The 17910-nt window shown below is 37.8% G+C and overlaps 1 protein-coding gene across 4 annotated transcripts in view; it reads left to right on the plus strand.

The window, feature by feature from the left end:
• Nucleotides 1-17910, plus strand: part of TPK1 (thiamin pyrophosphokinase 1) — a 296432-nt gene that overhangs the window by 163976 nt on the left and 114546 nt on the right. For all 4 annotated transcript variants that reach the window (XM_058832786.1, XM_058832787.1, XM_058832788.1 and 1 more), the window contains one exon: nucleotides 8167-8262. In XM_058832786.1, coding sequence (XP_058688769.1) covers nucleotides 8167-8262 — 96 coding nt within the window. The remainder of the gene's footprint in view (nucleotides 1-8166; nucleotides 8263-17910) is intronic.

Raw genomic sequence — 17910 nt, forward strand, 5'->3', positions numbered from 1 at the left:
CAATGAAATCTGTCCAATAATCAATATTTTAAATGCAGCTCTACTCTCACAATCCAAATTATTTTCAGAGCAATTACATATCTCTAAACTAAGAACATGTTGGGAAATACTAGCTAAGGAGCAAAAATTCTGTTGCATAAAGTCTGTCCAAATGCAAGAGAGAGGGACTAGGTGTACTAGTCATATATATTTAAATAAGATTAATGTTTAGAAATGCCTTGCAGGGAATTTTATGCCATCAGGGTTAACATCTCTTTGGCTATTTTCTATGCATTTTTCACAGTCATGGTGCGCTTGGGTTTCTTGGCTGCTGGCAAAGGAACATGTTAAAGATAGTGTTTACATTGTCTAAAATTTGTCAGCCTAGATCTTTGAAAACACCTCAATACAAGCCTTGCTGTTTTCTCCTTGTTTTTCTTACCTTGAGATATTCTTGAGAATTGGCAATTAGTCTGGAAACTGAAGTCGATTCAAATACAGTGTCTGCTTATTAACTTTAGTTCTTTAGAGTGTCTATCATCCTATGTGATAAAAAGCAAGAGTTGTTAACCTGAAGCCCTTTTAATTAAAAAAAAACCAAAAAACAACCACAACAATAATATCACAAAAGCCAAAACAAAAACCTGTTTGGTTACTGCAATTAAATTGGTGTGGAATATTTGAGATGTAGATTGCCTTTTTCCCTCCCTCCCAGCTCAAATGGTTGAATTGCAAGGAATACTGCACACCCTATTTCTTCGGCTTTGTGGAGCACAGGCAGGATTTGTGGTTAAGGCAACTTTTCTCTTTCTTGCTTTATTTCAGAAGAATGCTTGACTCTTATTTGCATTGCTATGAGTGCCTAAGTACTTTTAGTATGTGTTTAAGTGTAGTTCCTCATTTTTGAAAATGATACAGTTCTTTGTCTTGGTTCAAAGTGCATACAAGTCAACAGAAAAGACTGTCATCAACACAACTGGGTAGTGTCTCTTGCTGTCTACAATCAGTGGCATGTCTTCCCTTTTGTCAGTCACTGGTGCAATTCCAGCACTGATTTCCCTTCTAAGAGCTACCTTATATCTTAGTATGTAAATGCACAGAGAAGCAATTACTGTTTTCAAGTTATTTTCCAAGAAAAGCAAGGTACTGTAATCAAACCCATCACTAGGTTAGGATCCAAAGGGCCTAACCATCTTGGTAGACAAAAGCTTTTCACAGTGCTGATTGCAAAGAGAGACTGACCATGAATTAAAACTCCTCTCTGTGAACCTTTGTTTTTCAGAAGGAAGGGCACATAAGGGAAATTTCAGACAAGACAAGATCCAAAAATAGCTGGTGACTGTCATTGCTGTACTGTGCTCAATTTTAATCATCAGATTGTAAAAATATCATGTTTGGTCTGCACAGGGATCTACAAAAATAGGTCTCCTGTTTAAATGCCAGAAATGGGTATGGAGAGATATGGATTTAATATGAGTCTGCAACTCCTGACAGACCTTTCTCATGCAACACTCTTACTTCTCTGCTCAGTTATTTAAAATTTTTTAAAGATGTTAGTGGCCTTCTGATACAGGTGTTGCAGTGATGTGTATGACTGTACTTTCTGACCTGTGAGAATTTGTTTGCTTTCATTCACCAAAATTAATACATCAGAAGAATTTGCTCCAGTACTAATAAATACTGGGAATTTTTCCAGCAAATGGAACATTAACTGCATGGGGTTGGGTTTTTTTTGTCTGCTTGTGGGGTTTGTTGGTTTACCTTTTCTTTTTTTAATTTGGGGAGTGAGAGGGCAGATTGCTTCCATTGTTTTTTTTAGATTTAGAAACATTTGGGTTTCTGCTTCTTTGTATCTAATAGGTGGCAAAGCAGATGCGGTGGCTCTCTTTGGTATTGGTCAAATACCAACTAAACAGACTCATATTTTGTTCATTTTAAGTAATTGCTATTTCATGAACAATTTACTTTTCTTTTGAACGGTGGCAACCTAAATAATGCAGATGAACTCTTTCATTGCTATTATCTCAAAATAAAATGTACAGTATCAAAAAAAATCCTCCACCAGAAGCCACATGCTGCCTCATTAAAAACAAAATCAGGAAACATTTTATTTACTGTGGAAAAGATCACATCAAAATACAAATACGTAATGGGAGGAGAGGTTACAGCTATTGCAGTCAGTTTCAACTAGAGAGCACTTTTTTTGTTGTTGTTTTAAATGCTTGTCAAATTTGACAAGTTCATGTAGCTTCTGGATTGTGGAACTGTGCATATCTTTACATATATTTATTGATTTTGTTTCTGCCACCAGATAGTAATTGTTTAATAAATCAAGTAATGTTATATAAGGTTAGAAGTGATGGTCAAACCTGAACATTCTTGGTTTGCTTTTCAGTAATGGGGCTTTCACCTGAGTGTAAATTTCAGTTATTTGACTTTCAGAGCATAGGCTTCAACATGGTTAATAAATTATTTTAGTCAGTCTGAATGGCAGCGTCACTTAATGTGCAATTGGATGAGTGAAAGCATCATGAACCCTAGGACTAAGGGCCAAGCAATTTATACAGTATTAGGTTTGTACTGATGCCAGGCAGTCAGCTAAATTTGAGTCCAAATACTAGAAGAAAATTAATTTCACTTAATTAAGTATTTTGGCTAGTTAAATGTCAAAAACAATTTTCACCAATTGCACATACATGGTTTGTTCTCCATTTCAAAAATGAAAAGACAATTCATACAATTAAACTGAGTTAAGGAGAAGCTGCTCAACACTTTCATTCAACAGTTTTTGAAATTCCCTAAAGAAGACAGGGAACTTAACTGCTTTGCCTTCCTTTCTTGCATCTTGCTCCCTAAATGCAAAAGGCTTCAATTCACTAATTTCCTGCTGGTTGTAATTCATAGAGAAAAACCAGCCATGTTAGTTTGGTGTCATCATGCTAACTCAATCTCCAGCAACTTACCACCTATAGGAAATCTATGCAACTTTCATGGCTATAAGTAGCTCAAATTAGAGGTTCTTGTTCTGCCGGTCTCTCTACAGTCCTGTATCTTTAAATGTTTTCAGAAGTGTCCTGTGACATTCTAGCCTGCCTCATCTTCATTCCATGCTAGATTTGGTTTTAATTCTGGTAGAGGTGTTTTGGATCAGCTGTAGAATACTGGGTCAATAATCACTGTGATGCTTTCTGCCATCTCTGCAAACAGATTTTCCCCAACTAAATTTTTTTTTTTTCTTTCTGATACTGATTGAATGCTCTGGGCTCAAAAACCACCCTCCTATTACAAATGAGGTGGTAGAACATGTCTGTCATCTGTTGAACTTGTAGGGTTATGCATCCACATGGTTAATCTTCTTTGCTAGACCTGGTCCAAGACCCACAGTCAGATCCTGCAGTCCATTACTGTTCATTCTTCTGTATATAGAGCAATACTTTGCTTCAATCCATGTGTGCCTTTTCCTACAGTTGTTTTTCAGTATCAATTGCATTGAGTCAAATTTAGGATGTGAATGCTTGTCTTCTTCACATTTGTGTATGAAAATGTTGGGAAGGTCAAAACTTTCAGGTGGCTGCAGCTAGTATATGAGGAATGTGAAGGTTGGGGTTATTCTCTGAATGAGCTGAAGAGGATACCAGAGAGGCAAAATTAAATTCACTGTGGTGAGAAATTTACATTAAAAGGAAGAGAGACCTGAGAACTCTCTGACTCCTTGCTCTTAAATGACCTGATCAGGCTCTCTGGGGTGGAAATACTGCATGCCAATACAGTACAAGTGAGGGAAATATATTGAAGGGAAGTCTAGAACATATGACGTGAGAAAAGGATGATGTGAATTGTCTTGTTCAAACCTCCAGAAGAGAAGGTGAGCAGCAGATCACTGCTTTGATTTACTGTCTTAAACTTCCTAATGAGAGGGCAGCGAGAAAACAAGAAGGGATTCTTCCTTAAGCTGAGATCAGAAAAGAAGCAACAACCACAATTTGCAATGCAAGAGATCCCTGTTTGATACTGGGAAAGAAAATTTCACAAGAGTGGTCAAGTGCTGAAAGAAGTTGCCCAGCGAAGTGGCATCTCCATCCTGGGAGATGTGACTCCCTTTCCAGCTAAACCTGGACTGGAAAGGGTGTTGAAAAACCTGAGCAAATCTAATGTACTCTTAGCAAGAGATTGGACCAGATTACTTTGAAAAGTCCCTTCCAAATGAAATAGTTCTGAGAATCTATAGCTCTTATTCAGTGAAATATTAGGATAAAGTGGGTACATTGCTGTTTGTGCAGGTGAAGTCTAAGGGAAGAAGAATGTTTGGAGATAACATTTAATTTATATAGATTTCTTAAAATTTCTTTGTCAGTGCTGTGATTTTGAGAGGCTCTACAGGCTGGCTCCTTTCTCCTCTTTTTTCTTGAGGATGTGTGCCATTAACACTATACATAAGCACATCTGTTTGAGATTGATAGCTCAAAATTGAGCCTTTGTGCTCAGGAATTGTTAAAGGACTGAACTGAACGTCACTGGTGCACCCACTGAGCACAGCCAGATGCAGGCTTTGGAAGATAGTCTCAAATGGAAGACCTGGGAGATAGAGTACACATTAGGATATTTTATGTATTCTGTTCTAATTATATTCTCCTACTCAGAAAGATTACAGAAAGAAAAAAAAAAAAACATTCCATTCTCTTAATAAAAGATTAAGAAGAACATGGGAGAATGGGCAACTACACACTGCTTTCTGCAAACACACAATGTCCTGTGATGTGTAGCATTTCTAAAAATGGAGAAATGCCGAGATGTTCAGATTGACATTTCAGTGCCTGTCTGCATTCAGTGTCTGTCTGAAATATAAGGTTCAATAATCCTATTATGTGTGTCTGACACACTCCTCCTTCTTTAGCAAAGTGCCTCCCATAGCTGCTATAATAAGACAGAACAGCGAAAGCCTCATACTCTGTGCCTCATCCTATCATTCACCAAAGCTATATCGTCATCAGATGCAATCTATTGTTTTCTTTCCTGCTGTGTGCTATTGATTTTTATAACCTTTCCTAATGTTAAATTCGTTTGGCTTTTTAACTTTCTTACCAAAGGTTAAGGTTATTAAGTTGAGCAGGTATCTATAAAACTACAAGTGTTATTGCTTATCTTCCCATTGTTATACTGTCCTTTCATTAAACTCTGACTGCATTGGATAGCTCTGTCTTGAAGACTTTTGTCATTCCAGAATAATGCAGTGAAGGTTGAAAGGAATTGCATTACAATTGTCATCCAATTCTGTGGCATAAAATATTGGACTTGATATGTCAGGAGCAACAGATTTATCTGAGGCTCTTATACCATCAGTGAACATGAACTGCACAGACTTAATTTCAGCAAGACTGTAAAGAGGATACAGGACGATTCCAGTTCTGCTGCTTGTTCTCTCCCCCAGTTCAGTCTGATGATGCCAGTCTCTTTGACATTGTGGCAAAAGGAGCAGTACTAAAATCTCTGCCAATTCTACAACTGGTTATCTGTTTAATGTGGAAAGAGAATGAGAAATCACAGTTTAATTTGAAGAAAGTGGTGGCTTTACTGGTAGCACTCTATCAACATTTTTTGATATGATCTACAGCAGTACTCGTAGAAAGCATTAAAGGTACAGGCAATGAGAAACAGTTCCAAGCACTTAAAAGGCCCAGTACCCTCTTACAGTACTCACAGGTACAGTAAGCTGCCTTTATTGAACTGTGCATTTGACACCCCATTCACATATTTACATTTCATTCCAGTGATATGTGTTTGAGGCCTTTTATTGTGAATTTGCACAGAAGACACTAGCAGGGCTGAATATACATTGTCTGTGCATGGTGCATCACAGCTTTCTCCTGGAACTGAATGACCTTCAGTACTCTCCAATCACCATGCTAATGTTATCTTGCCTTGGTAGTACCTTGCAGTACCTCTAGAATAATTTTTTTTTCAAAAAACATCCTGAGAAGCTAGGCAAGAATTAAACTCAAGATAAATGTTTCTAGTAGTAGCATAAAATAATAAATTATCATTTAAGCTGTTGGAGACCATCATTAAAAGGAGAAAAAGCTAAAAATAAAAACAAAAACAGCCCTGACACACTGATATTCCCTGTGTGGAAAGTAGAATTGCATACCTTCTGATGACAAACCTGCCTGTTCAAGATCAGGCTTGTTAATGACTGCAGGAAGGAGTGTTTTGAAGTGCTGAGGGAGAATGGGGGTTAAATTTTTCATTCATAAATTGGTATCTGTAAACCGCTTACTTCTGCCAATGTTGTGAAGCCAAGGAATGGCCATGGCAAAAGATAAAAGGCTTGAGTTCTCTACTGCTAATTTAAGAGCTGGCAACTGAGGTTGTGTCTTCTCCCATACTCAGCAGTAGCTGTCCCTACCACTGATTTAGTCTTCATCTGTCATGTTCTCAAGCTGCTCAGAGGCTATCTGAGAAATACTGAGGTCCTTTCTGTTCACGGTTTCTCACAGCTTGGTCTCTTTTCCCACTATCAGTGCTGATACCAAGACTGTGAGAGAGCACCCAATCCTTAGTGAATGAGACACCTTTTCATTTAGAGTGGCTTTGATAAAAAAGATCCCTTCAGTAGTTTTCAGTTCTTACTGAGCTTTCCTGAGTGGGACTGAACAACTCTATACCTTTCCTGGACTCCCTGGGTGTCTCTGGCTTGTGTTGCCAAACTCACATGTTCATTACAGGCTCCAGATGGCCTGTGTCACTTCTCCTCCTGCCAATTTTACGTTTTGGCCTTTTCTAGAAAAGAGTGGAGTTATGACAGCTCTTCAAAGAGTTTTGTGCTGAGCACTGAGTACAGAATACAACTACCTTTTCTCTCACTGCTTTGCAGAGGAAGCAGTGTCACTTCTGCAGTGGAGGTTTACATATGCTGCTGCAGCTGCACGATGCTTCATTTTGGCAAGCCTATTATTACTACTTGAAAAAATATTTAGAGCAATATCAGGTCTCATAAAGGCTGATACTTTTGACCAGTTTACTTTCAGAAGTTTTTGAGAAGTGTAATAGCAAACCCGTTATTATCTTCTTGCTTTTCTCTTCTACTTTATCCAAATACCCCACTGCCTGATGACTTTATTTAGTTTTATATGCATTCTGACTGTGTGGAGAAGCATTTCAGTGGTAGTGTATGTCTTCCTATTGGAGGCTTGTTACTTTGTTGCATGCAATTCACAAAACTCCATGTCTTCACTAATCTGGGAAATTTTGTCTTCTGTACCTTTATTTTTACCATCAAGGTAAAGGCAACATTAACACTTTTATGTTGGCTTTGTTGTTCAGGGTATTTTTCTGATGTAACAGAGTAATGTACTTTATACACAGAGGCACTCATACAAGGATTCTGTATTCTGAATGTTTTTCTCTTATCAGTTGTTATTGTGTATAGCAGAAACATAAAATATGTCAAGTAAGACAAAGCTGGGAGGCTTTTAAGGGGACCTTGAAGCGATAGGAGAGGGAACTTCTAAATCCAATGTGTATGATTCTTATTTTAATTCACAATGCTGTATTGGGTATTTTTTATTCTTTATACCTCTTTGAATACTGAGTTTATGTGGTAGATACACTTCATTTTTCCTTACTCAGCTTTTTATCAAAGGCTTAGAAATTGCTTTAGCTCTCAGTTAGGAATTCTGACTTCCTGCTCTTCTCTAACATGTTCTCAGCCATAATACCCCAGTGCAAGGAAATTGTTGTTGAATCATTGCAAATTAACTGCAGTACAGCTGCACTGTTTGTGGGATGTTTGAACACCTTTGTACGCTCACATTTATACAGGTTTGAGTGTATGTAGCAGAGACATAGTAAGTGCAGCACCAGAGAGGACACTCATTTTCCTGAAAGTTACTGATGACCCAGGGCTTGTCCGTCCAGCACAGCATTGTAAAACATGCTTATCCAAACTCACAGATGTACTCAATGGGCTTTGAATATATACTCCTGGACCTATCAAACTGCTGATTCATAGTAACTCGTTCAGCTGTCTTTGGACTATGTAAGGGTCTTTTACTTAATTCTGAACCTCCGTGCAGAGACTGAGTGGTTGTCTGCAGTTAATTTCATCAAAGATGCCATTAGTTCTCAAAATTGAAAAATTACTGACTTTTTCTTTTTTCCTCCCTCTCTGTTTTGTTGCTTCTTCACTAGGGATGTGAGTTAATTGAGACCATGGACCAGGACCTCACAGATTTCACCAAGTGCCTTCAAATACTCCAGAAAAAGATAGAGAAGAAGGGCCTCCAGGTAAAGACAACACATCCTTTTTTTTCTGCATCTTAGTAATTACTCTTTTTTTCACTGTATTTAGGTTTATCTTTCAAGTTTGCACTGAAATGAAACTATTTTCAGTAGCCTTGATATTCCACAGTTTTGCCATAATTTACTGCACACCTTGTAAGCATTGATGCTTCTGCTAAAAAGAATTACAAAGTGTGTCGATGAACAAGTGTTAACTTTCTTAAAAGGCAGCTTGTATTGATTTCTGTTAATGAACTACCCAAAGTGCAGAAGCCTGTTGTGGCTGGTGTTCAAATCAAGAGTCCCACTTTGGCATGTAAATATATTTTCAAGTCTTGGCACACTAAGCCATGATATTCATCCCCTTTCTCTCCCCTTTCAAGGGAGAGGGGAAATCTTATCCTACCAACATTACAAATGGTAAGCAATACCTCCTTCTGCAAAATGTCCGCCTGAATCAAAGACAGACTTTGAAGAGCAACCAGTGCATTAAACTTAAAAGAAGCCATATGTAGTTGTCCAGCCCTTTTCATTGGAAAGGCAAGGGAGGCAACATTCCCCCTCTCCTTCCACAGTTTAATTTCAGAGGCCTGCTTGTTTTGTCTCTGAGATGCACAGTTTAATTTCCTTGGGAATTGCAAATGTGATGAGTCGGCAGCAGATGCACTCTTGGGATTGCTGCTCTTTCCTCCTCATGGAACAGTCATTCATAAGAGCTGACCTCTCTCTTCTGCTCTTCATGTATGAGTGAAGAGATGGAGCAGCTGCTGCATCCTTTACCCACAGTGAGAAGAAGAGGCATGTAAGAAAATTAATATCACAACATGGAAAGGGACATGTAAACCTCTTTTCCCATTTTCATTGTAGCAGGATAAATTGCCTGACTTCCTGAGATCACCATACTCCAAGCAGCAAGGGATTGAAATGCCAATACACTTCTCTCCTTCCCTCCTCACTTCAGGCTGACTAAAAATTCACCAGTTTCTGCTTAAGTTGTTTTAAAACTTCTTGTTCTTCTAAAGACAATAAATACCCGTGGGACACTTTGGAGTGCTGTCCCACAATGCGAATCTGCAGCTGCATCTCAATACAACGCTGTTGTTCATCAGGGGTTTTTTTCCCCATCATTATAGACAGAGATGGCATGGTTTCACCATACATTTCTCTTACTGTCTGGCTGTAAGCCAGGAAACTCTTTATAAAACAGTTTATTTTCTCTCCCCCTATAATTTATCATCACAAGATCTCATAGGAGTGTCTTTCCATCTAGCTAGGATAGAAATGGTAATGAGTGCCATTGGAGCAGATGAGCCACCTATGCCTAGGATTTGTTTTGAATTTGGCAAGTAAGGTGCTTTCCTCTTAATAGAAATGCCCTTACAATGAAGAAGAACTTAAATGTTTCCTGGATTGAGTTCATTTTCCAATGCCAAGTATTGCTTGAGAGGGAATGTTTTAAGCTATTACAAGAGGTTTTATGATGAATAGTCAATGTGTGGTTAAAATAAGAGCAATGGGAGCATGACAGTTATAGAAGGTGTGTTTAAACAATAAGTAGTCTATTTGTAAAAGTTTGCGTTCTGTGATCACTCTCACAGTAAAGCCATGTTAAGTTGTCTAAAGGAGACCACATTGTAATCTTCGAGGATGTTTTGTAAAGTTCAAGCCTGAGTGTAATTGCAGTAATTGTGTAGTGTTCATGCCAATGCGCTAAACCTAAGATTTCAGTTCAGTTAAAATTGTATGCTGTTACATGTAAGACATGTGCTTTAAATACAATCTGAGTTTTTCAGAGATGCAAGAAGTAACACAGATAAATTTTCTAAAACTAAGTACCATGTTCATTAAATACTAGCTACTTCTTGTTTGCTGTGCCTGTTCCATAAAACATAATAAGATGCTATCTTATTCATGCACACTAGATAAAGCATAATGCATTTCTACTTGTGGTCCTTTGCATTCTCCGACTAAGGAATGTGAAGAAGTCATTGACTCCCCTTAGGGAGATAAAATGTGAAACTTAAGCAAATGTAAGACAAAGCTGTATCACAAGTCTATAAATAAATAGTTCCGTTTCTAATTTTCCCTTTGTTCAGAAGCACTGGATATAATTCTTTAGTAGGAGATTTGGTGATTCTTCAGAATCTCCTGATAATGCAGATAGTAGCTTGATGTCTGGTCTCCAAATGTCACAGACATTCTGAGCTCTTACAAAATACGCTGGCCTCCCTCAGTTTATGGATGCAACCTCTTGGCTCTTCTGATGCCTAAATTTGCACTTAATTTAGGTTTCTTTATGGTAACATTCTGCCATAGAAAATGTCAAGTGGTAAGACAACAGACTGTCCCAGCTATAGACCTAATGTCTTTGAGGAGAAAGCAAATTTTTTCAGTGAAGAAAGATGCTGTAGAATTCTGTGGTCACCTGACAGGTACATACAGCTGAGAAGAAAAGGAGGTTCAGGTTCTGAAAGTTAAAAGGGAATAAAGAAGGGGTCGTTCATTTGCATTTGTGTTTTTTGACTTCAAGGACAAACTTGTGTGTCACAAAGTAGAGTTCTTTTCCTTCTTGTAAAGTATCATAAAAGCTTTCCTTTTAACTGAGAGTATTAACTAGGTGGAATATGTCTTCCTGATGCCAGAAAAAATACATTTGTCTCCAATTTTGATTTTTCCCTGCTCTATCTAAAGCATTTGTCAAAGAGGAATAAGACAAAGAGACACTACAAATTTGTTTTCCTGTGATTTATAGTTGAAGTTACAAAACAAGGAAAGTATCTCTTTAGTATCTTTAAAAAATTGATGCCACAGTCATGCTGTGTTTGCTGCTATTTCTGGGTAGCAATACGTTAAGCTGGGAAGTTAATTGCATTCAATGTATACCATGGATCCACAATCCCGTGAGGTAGCTTGTCTGGATGAAATTCAAGTGAGAGCAGCTGAAGTATTTAAAACAGGCATCCCTCCATTAGTCAGAGAATAAGTTAGCATTTATCTGCAATACTGAATGGATAAAATTTCTGCTCTGATTTATCAGTCACCTCTAAGGAAGTTCTATGTCATGGAGGTTTTTGAGCTCATTTGAACATACGTAGGCAATATTTTGTTCCAAAGGGATTAAGTTTGTGGAATTTATTTTCCATACCACTGCACATTTATCCTGCTCCGTTTCTTTCTTCCTGCTCATCCAAACAGCTTTTGAACAAATAACTTTTGAATAGAGGGATACCATGTCAAATGGCTTTTTTGGAGGTCAGCTGAGTGAGAATGCAGGTGAGGTGGCACTCAGTGCCCCTGCTTGTAAAGAAGGATGCATAAAAAAGTTGTCTTAGATTTTTGTCTTAGATTTAGGTAGTTAGTTTGAGAAGAGCCTTAGAAATCTCTTTTCCACAAGGAAATATGCAGCTAGACTTGATGGTCAGCTGAGATACAAATGTGGGAGAAAAAACACCTTGTTAGTTCTTGAACTTCTTGTTCAATGTAAAGGGCAGTAATTCTGTCTTCTGGCATAATTAACCAAATTCATGACTGTTTTTTCCTTATTTCGCAAATAAACACTCTCAGAATAGTTTCTGAATCCTTAGGGTAATTAATTTCTGATTTACATTGCATATTTTGGTTGCATAGCTAAGTCATGCAGAAAGCAGCATTGCGGTCATTTTGTGATATCTAAGTCACTTAATTATATATGTATTTATAATTACATACAGCAGTGAATTTTAGAAAAATAAGTACCCTTTATATATGCAAGCTAGAATCAGTCTTAATCTCCCCTCTTCTCAGTCCTAATTCATTTGTGAATTGCATTCTATTGGATGGGTGAAGCAATGAAGTACCACCAAGAGAATCTGACTCCTGAAGTTTCTTTCCAGCCTAAAGGCTGTTAGGTATTTCTCTTTCTCTTTCTGCATGGCTGTGAGTATGCATGCACACACATGCATGTGCAAGTACAAGTATATAAATGCACACCTTTTCTGGCAGTGTTCCTTCCTGGCCCTAAGTGGTGCTTTTTAAATGTCTTAATAACTCTGTCTTTATTGCTGCTCTGTGTGTCTTTCACATTGTTTATGGTCTATTAGGTGTGCACATTTTGCTTTACTGCTTTAATCGCTATTTTATTCATTCTGTAGTTATGTGAGTACTTTCCTTTCTTCATTACAAGACCTTCAAATAAACTTATTTCTGTCTGGTACTACTTTCTGTTCTTAATTTTCTCTCAACATAAGCTGTTTCAAGAAACCAACTGAACTGGCAAAATGATAGGCAAGCTTACAATATATCTTATTTAGGGATCAACAGATCTTGCATTAGAAGCGTATGCTATTATCTTTGATTTGCAGATTGGAAAGCAGAAGTACAGAAGCGATTTGTCCAGTCTACCAGCATGCTAATGGTATAGTTGGGAATGATCCTCCAATTCCCAATATTCATCAAATGCTCTTTCAATAACAGCATCTCTGGTCTCACTCAGCTTGTTGCATCTTGTGCCAGTGAGAACTGAAAGTGTGTTTATCAATTTTGCAGCTCCAAGAAGAATACCCATAATATAAAGATAGATTTAAGCCATTATCTTTATCTCAGACTTACAAACTGTGCTTTCCTTAACTGTTCCATCTAAAATACCATTTAGTCTTAAAACTAAGCTCTGGGACTTTTCATTTAGCTTTATTATCTTTTCTGCTTAAAAAAAGTTAAAGCAGCTCATTTGGTTATATGGGGTGAAGATATAAAAAATTAGTTTTATTGAAACCTACATGCCTTTTAGTGGTGTAATGTTAGTGTGTTTAAATTGATAAAGACACCAGTATCAATATAGAAAAGGGAAAATATCCAAACCAACTCTTCCTAAAAACCCTTGGCAATAAAGGGATACTCTACTAACATTTCCATTTTTAAATTACGCTTCAGAGGTTCAATCAGTCAGTAGTCTAGGGTATTAATTCTTTCAAGTGAATGCAAGCATTCTTCCCTTTGTACTTTTAAAAGTCAAATCAGTCTACTTTCTTTTATGTTGAGCAAGGCTAAACAAGTTAGTGAAGTCCTGTGTTTATAAAGTGCAAAAGAGAAGACAGTGATGTTCATGTATCATCTTCAGCTGTGCAGTGTTCAAACAGCTTACTAAGCCCTCTCTGGTTTGTCTTTATATGAGAAAAAAAGGCCCTGAAGGAAAATCCAAAGTACCCTAAAACAAAAATTAGAAGATACTTTAAAAGAGAGTAATTTTTTACATAAAGTCAAGTCCCACAGAGAAAGGTTATAATTATTGCAAATACTGGGCTCTATTTGGCTCGATTTTGGCTTTGTCTATCACTTGAGGTTATTCCTGATGATGTGACTTTTTTTCAGCAGTAAATAGATTGGTTTCATTTCCTGACTCAATCATAATTTTGCTGCTCATGCTGGTAGTTGGTAATTTCAAGATGGAACACTACTTGTTTTCATTTCTGAAGACTTTTGGGTATCCAGAATAGTAGTGGGAATGGCTCTTAATGTAAAACCTAGGAATGAGGATAGTCTGTTACCAGGATTTGAGAACAGGAAAGTTACTAAATACCAAAATAGGGGGGAGAGGCAGACTAGAAAATCCCAAAGCCAACATGGAGCTGAAATGTGAAGCTTTTATAAGAATCACAGAATGGTTTGGGTTAGAAGGGACCTTAAAGATCATTTAGTCCCAGCTCACAGCCACAGGCAGGGACCCCTTCAGCTAGACCATCCAGCCTGGCCTGGAACACTTCCTAGGATGGGGCATCCATAACTTCTCCCTGGAACCAGTTCCAGTGCCTCACCAGTGGACCTGAAGGACCATAAGGACACTGAAGCTTATGGATTTATCACCAAAATCTATATAGCAGGAAGGGCTGAGAATAAACCTGTTCAGTTCTGGTAGCAGTGAGTTTTTCTTCTTAATGCTTCACAGAAGGAGAATAAAAATGCAAATGAGATATATTTTAGGGGAAGTTAAATATGTGTAATGAAAAGGTTCTTATTCTGTCAAGTGCTGCATCAAAAGATTTTTCATGAGTTATTAATAGTAATCTTCTTCATAAACCTTTCCTGTCCAAAAGAAACAAATGGATCTGAAGTGTTTCCTGTTTATTCCCACTTCTAAAATGTAGAATTTCATAATACTTTTCAACAGGAATAAATCTCTCCTGTAGGGTGTTCAGACATATCCTTGAAGACTTTTTTAACTCATAAGGTCCAAGTCTACCTTCAAGGAATGCAGTATGTAATCCATCTTTCCTACTGCTGAATTATTTGTAAAGGTATGGCAAAATGCATTTCTTATAATACAGAATAGCAGACCTTGCCAGTTCCCAAAGAGAAGCCCTAATATCATGTAAGGTGTCTTCCTGTTCCACTATAGCTGTGAGCATCAAGACACACTGACTATCTTTGCCCTCAAATAATTTTATGCAATAGGTGTGTCTGCAAGAGCACAGTGCATTGCATACCAAGAAATTTTCTTACGTAATCCTTGTATGCTCTACTGGGGCTGGTTTTGGACCTATGACGATAATTTTTTAAGATGCAAACAGGGCAGGGATTCTGGAGAACACAATGATTTCAGTTTGTTTGTTTAAAAAAGTTAAATCCCATATCAAGCTTTGGGGAGAGGAAGAACACAGGGAGAAGTACTGTTTATTTAGGCAGTCCAAGGGATTTAAGAGATCAAGGATGTGCTCATTAACAGGACTGCTGAAGCTAATAAGGAAGCCAGCAACTGTTCTCTCAACTTAATCAAAGGCTAAATATATTTGAAACAGAAAGCGTGAGGTTACCACAGGCGATGTACTGTTCCCTTTGCAACCACCAATTTTGCTGTTTGTACCTTTCTCATAGGAGATGTGATTCTCCTCCCCCTTCTGCTTTGCAGGAGCACAGCTTCCCTGAGAGCAGCTATTGCTGATGTGACTGCCCCCATGCTGGGAAAGTAGTCGGGCTACAAGGACATATCATTATCCTCAAAAGACTGTCATACTTCAGTCTCAGATGTGGATATTGTACTGGGAGATCTTGAACAGCCATATCTTTTGACACCAAGGATTTTTTTTGCAGTTCAAGGACTGAGAGCTCAGTTTGTTGTTTGAGATTTTCATAAATAACTTGGGTTTGAGTTTTTTCTTTTTGCTTGACGCATGAATACTGTGGTGTTATGAAATCTCCCATAAGTTACAACTGTTTATATTAGAGTCTGTTTACTTAATATAAGTTTATTGGTAAGCATATTAAGAAATTTGAGCTAGTATGATAAATTTTAACTGCACATTATAACAGAGAATTTTTTACATTTCAAAATGGTTTCTTCTTACTAAATTGAGATGTCTGTCAAGAATGACAGGTTTTTTGGCTGTTGTAGAGATAGTTTCATAAAAACTTCTAGCAGTTTTCTACATTCTTGAGTGTAAGAAACACTGGCTTTAGAGAGTTCACTTTCAGAACTTCATGAACTGCGGTGATTTGGTCCTTAAAGCAGAGGGTGAATAAATCAACAAATTAACTTCTGTGGTTTCTTTTTTTATCCTATTTAAAGAAGCTTATTTAACCTAAGTAGTGTATATAAGAATGTTTCCTTACTTGTTTTGGATTGCTTAGGGTTTTTTTGCCATGACATATTCCCTCTTTTTGTAATATTGTATGGCCTTTGAATAGCCAAGAGAAACAGTGAAATTGTAATATTGGTAAAAGCTTTTGAAGCGGTGGTGGCTCTTCCTCTTCTTTTCTTTTCCTTACCTAGAAATGGGTATTGGGGCAGGGAGGAGAGGAAGGTATTAAGAGCATTGGAAAGTAAAAGTATGTGGCTGTTTGTACACAGAAATGTTTCAGCCTGTAGTCCTGAAGCCTCATTGTTTTCTGCAATCTTTTGGCTTTTCCTGACATTTAACTCTGTACCTCTTTGCTGATACCAATGCTGTTCAAGAAGGAGCAGAGGGGTGTAGAGTAATTTAACTCTTAACAAATATGAAGAAAATGAGTCAGCCTGATAACATATGAAAGGCCCCTACAGTATTCCCACAGTAAAAAAAGGCAGTAGCACAAGCTCAACAAAAGTAGAGACTGAAGGGTCTTCAGAGCAGAGCTGTCCTGGAAACCAGGCTTTGATGGTTCTGATGCTCAAGCTAGTCCTTATTAAATCACCTACCTTTTACTTTGCCACTGGCAGGGGATGGTCTCTTCAGCTTGCCTAAAGAACCCATTGAGTTTCTCCTTTAAACAACTGAAGAAGTACTGAACAATTAAAGCTCAGTATTTTCTGCAAATTAAATGTGAACATAAAATGTTTACAGCTTCACAAGCGCCTCCAGTTTAAGAAATCATGCTTCATTTATTTTTAAGTGTGTGGCTAAATTTATACGGTCTAGAGGACAGTGTAAAAAAATAAAATACATTCTGTAATTACTCAGGCTATGTTTAACTTACCTGCTATAAATACTGAACCTACACTGAAGAGGAAAATTGACATCCAGATCATAATGTACTTCCTTCAATATAAAAATATGTCTAGCTTCCTTGAAACAAATGTATAAATTCAAGACTTCTTTCTGCTAGTCTGCACTCCGTTAGAAAAAAAAAGTCACTGTGTACTGCCCAGGTATTCAGTGAAATCACTCAGAAGAGGAACCATTCACAGAATAAGGCCTGAGAGACACAGGAAAAATTTTCCATCTTTAGTTTATCTGTCCCTGGAGTATAATAGGACAGGTTATTATCCCCTTGTTCATCATGAAGATTAATGTTCACACCAGCTGAAAATATTACTGTTCTGTTGGGACCTATTGGGAGATCTTCAGACCTGTGTGAACCCGAGTTTAAACATTTTAAAAAGCAGAGCTAACTCCTCACCCTCGCTGGGCACAAGTGCCTCTGTCTGTTATGTCCTCTGCAATGCTGCTGTGGGAGAGTGAAGGTCCTCCAAAGCTCTGCCTTACTTGTGACGTCTTTTATACAGACTGCACTGCTAAATGTTACAATGGGAAAGTGCCCAAGTTGTTGCTCTTAACTCACATGAAACAAAAAAAAAGTGTGTGTATGTATATACATATATATATATATATATATATATATATATATATATACACGTATATAATGGAAATTGAGATTCTTTAAGTTTCTGTATTTTCTATGGAATGTTTCCCCTTAAAAATCTGACAAATTTGAAAACAAAATCAGGCAGAAAGTTAGCTTTAAAGAAAAGACACACCTGATCTAGGGAGTCACAGGAAAAGGTCTCAATTCTCAATAGTGTTGAAGTTGGCATTCCCCATTCATGGGGATGTAAATGCCTGTGGGCAGCTGGCAGAGTGTTTTATATTTCACATTCATATTCTAATTTCTTGGCTACAGAAATTCTACTCTGTTGTCTCACAATATTACAGGTTTGTTTAGCTTCCTTTGTGGGCTTTCCAAGGGTCCTGGACCAGCATCTGAGCAGGAGCTGAAACTGAACCACATGAATTTGTGGTGGGAAAGGAAATATACATCTCTTCGTCTCAACCTTCCAGAGAAACAGGCAGAGTAATGAGCTGTTGGGTTTGTGTACCCAGGTACTGGTGGAGTGCATGGGTGTCCATGAGAGGCACAGCTGAGCCCCTCAGCCCAGGCAAGGAGGGGTGAGGGGAAAAGGGGGACGAAACAGCTGTGTCAGCTCCA

This window comes from Poecile atricapillus, chromosome 2, assembly GCF_030490865.1.
Source record: "Poecile atricapillus isolate bPoeAtr1 chromosome 2, bPoeAtr1.hap1, whole genome shotgun sequence".
Classification (NCBI taxonomy): domain Eukaryota; kingdom Metazoa; phylum Chordata; class Aves; order Passeriformes; family Paridae; genus Poecile; species Poecile atricapillus.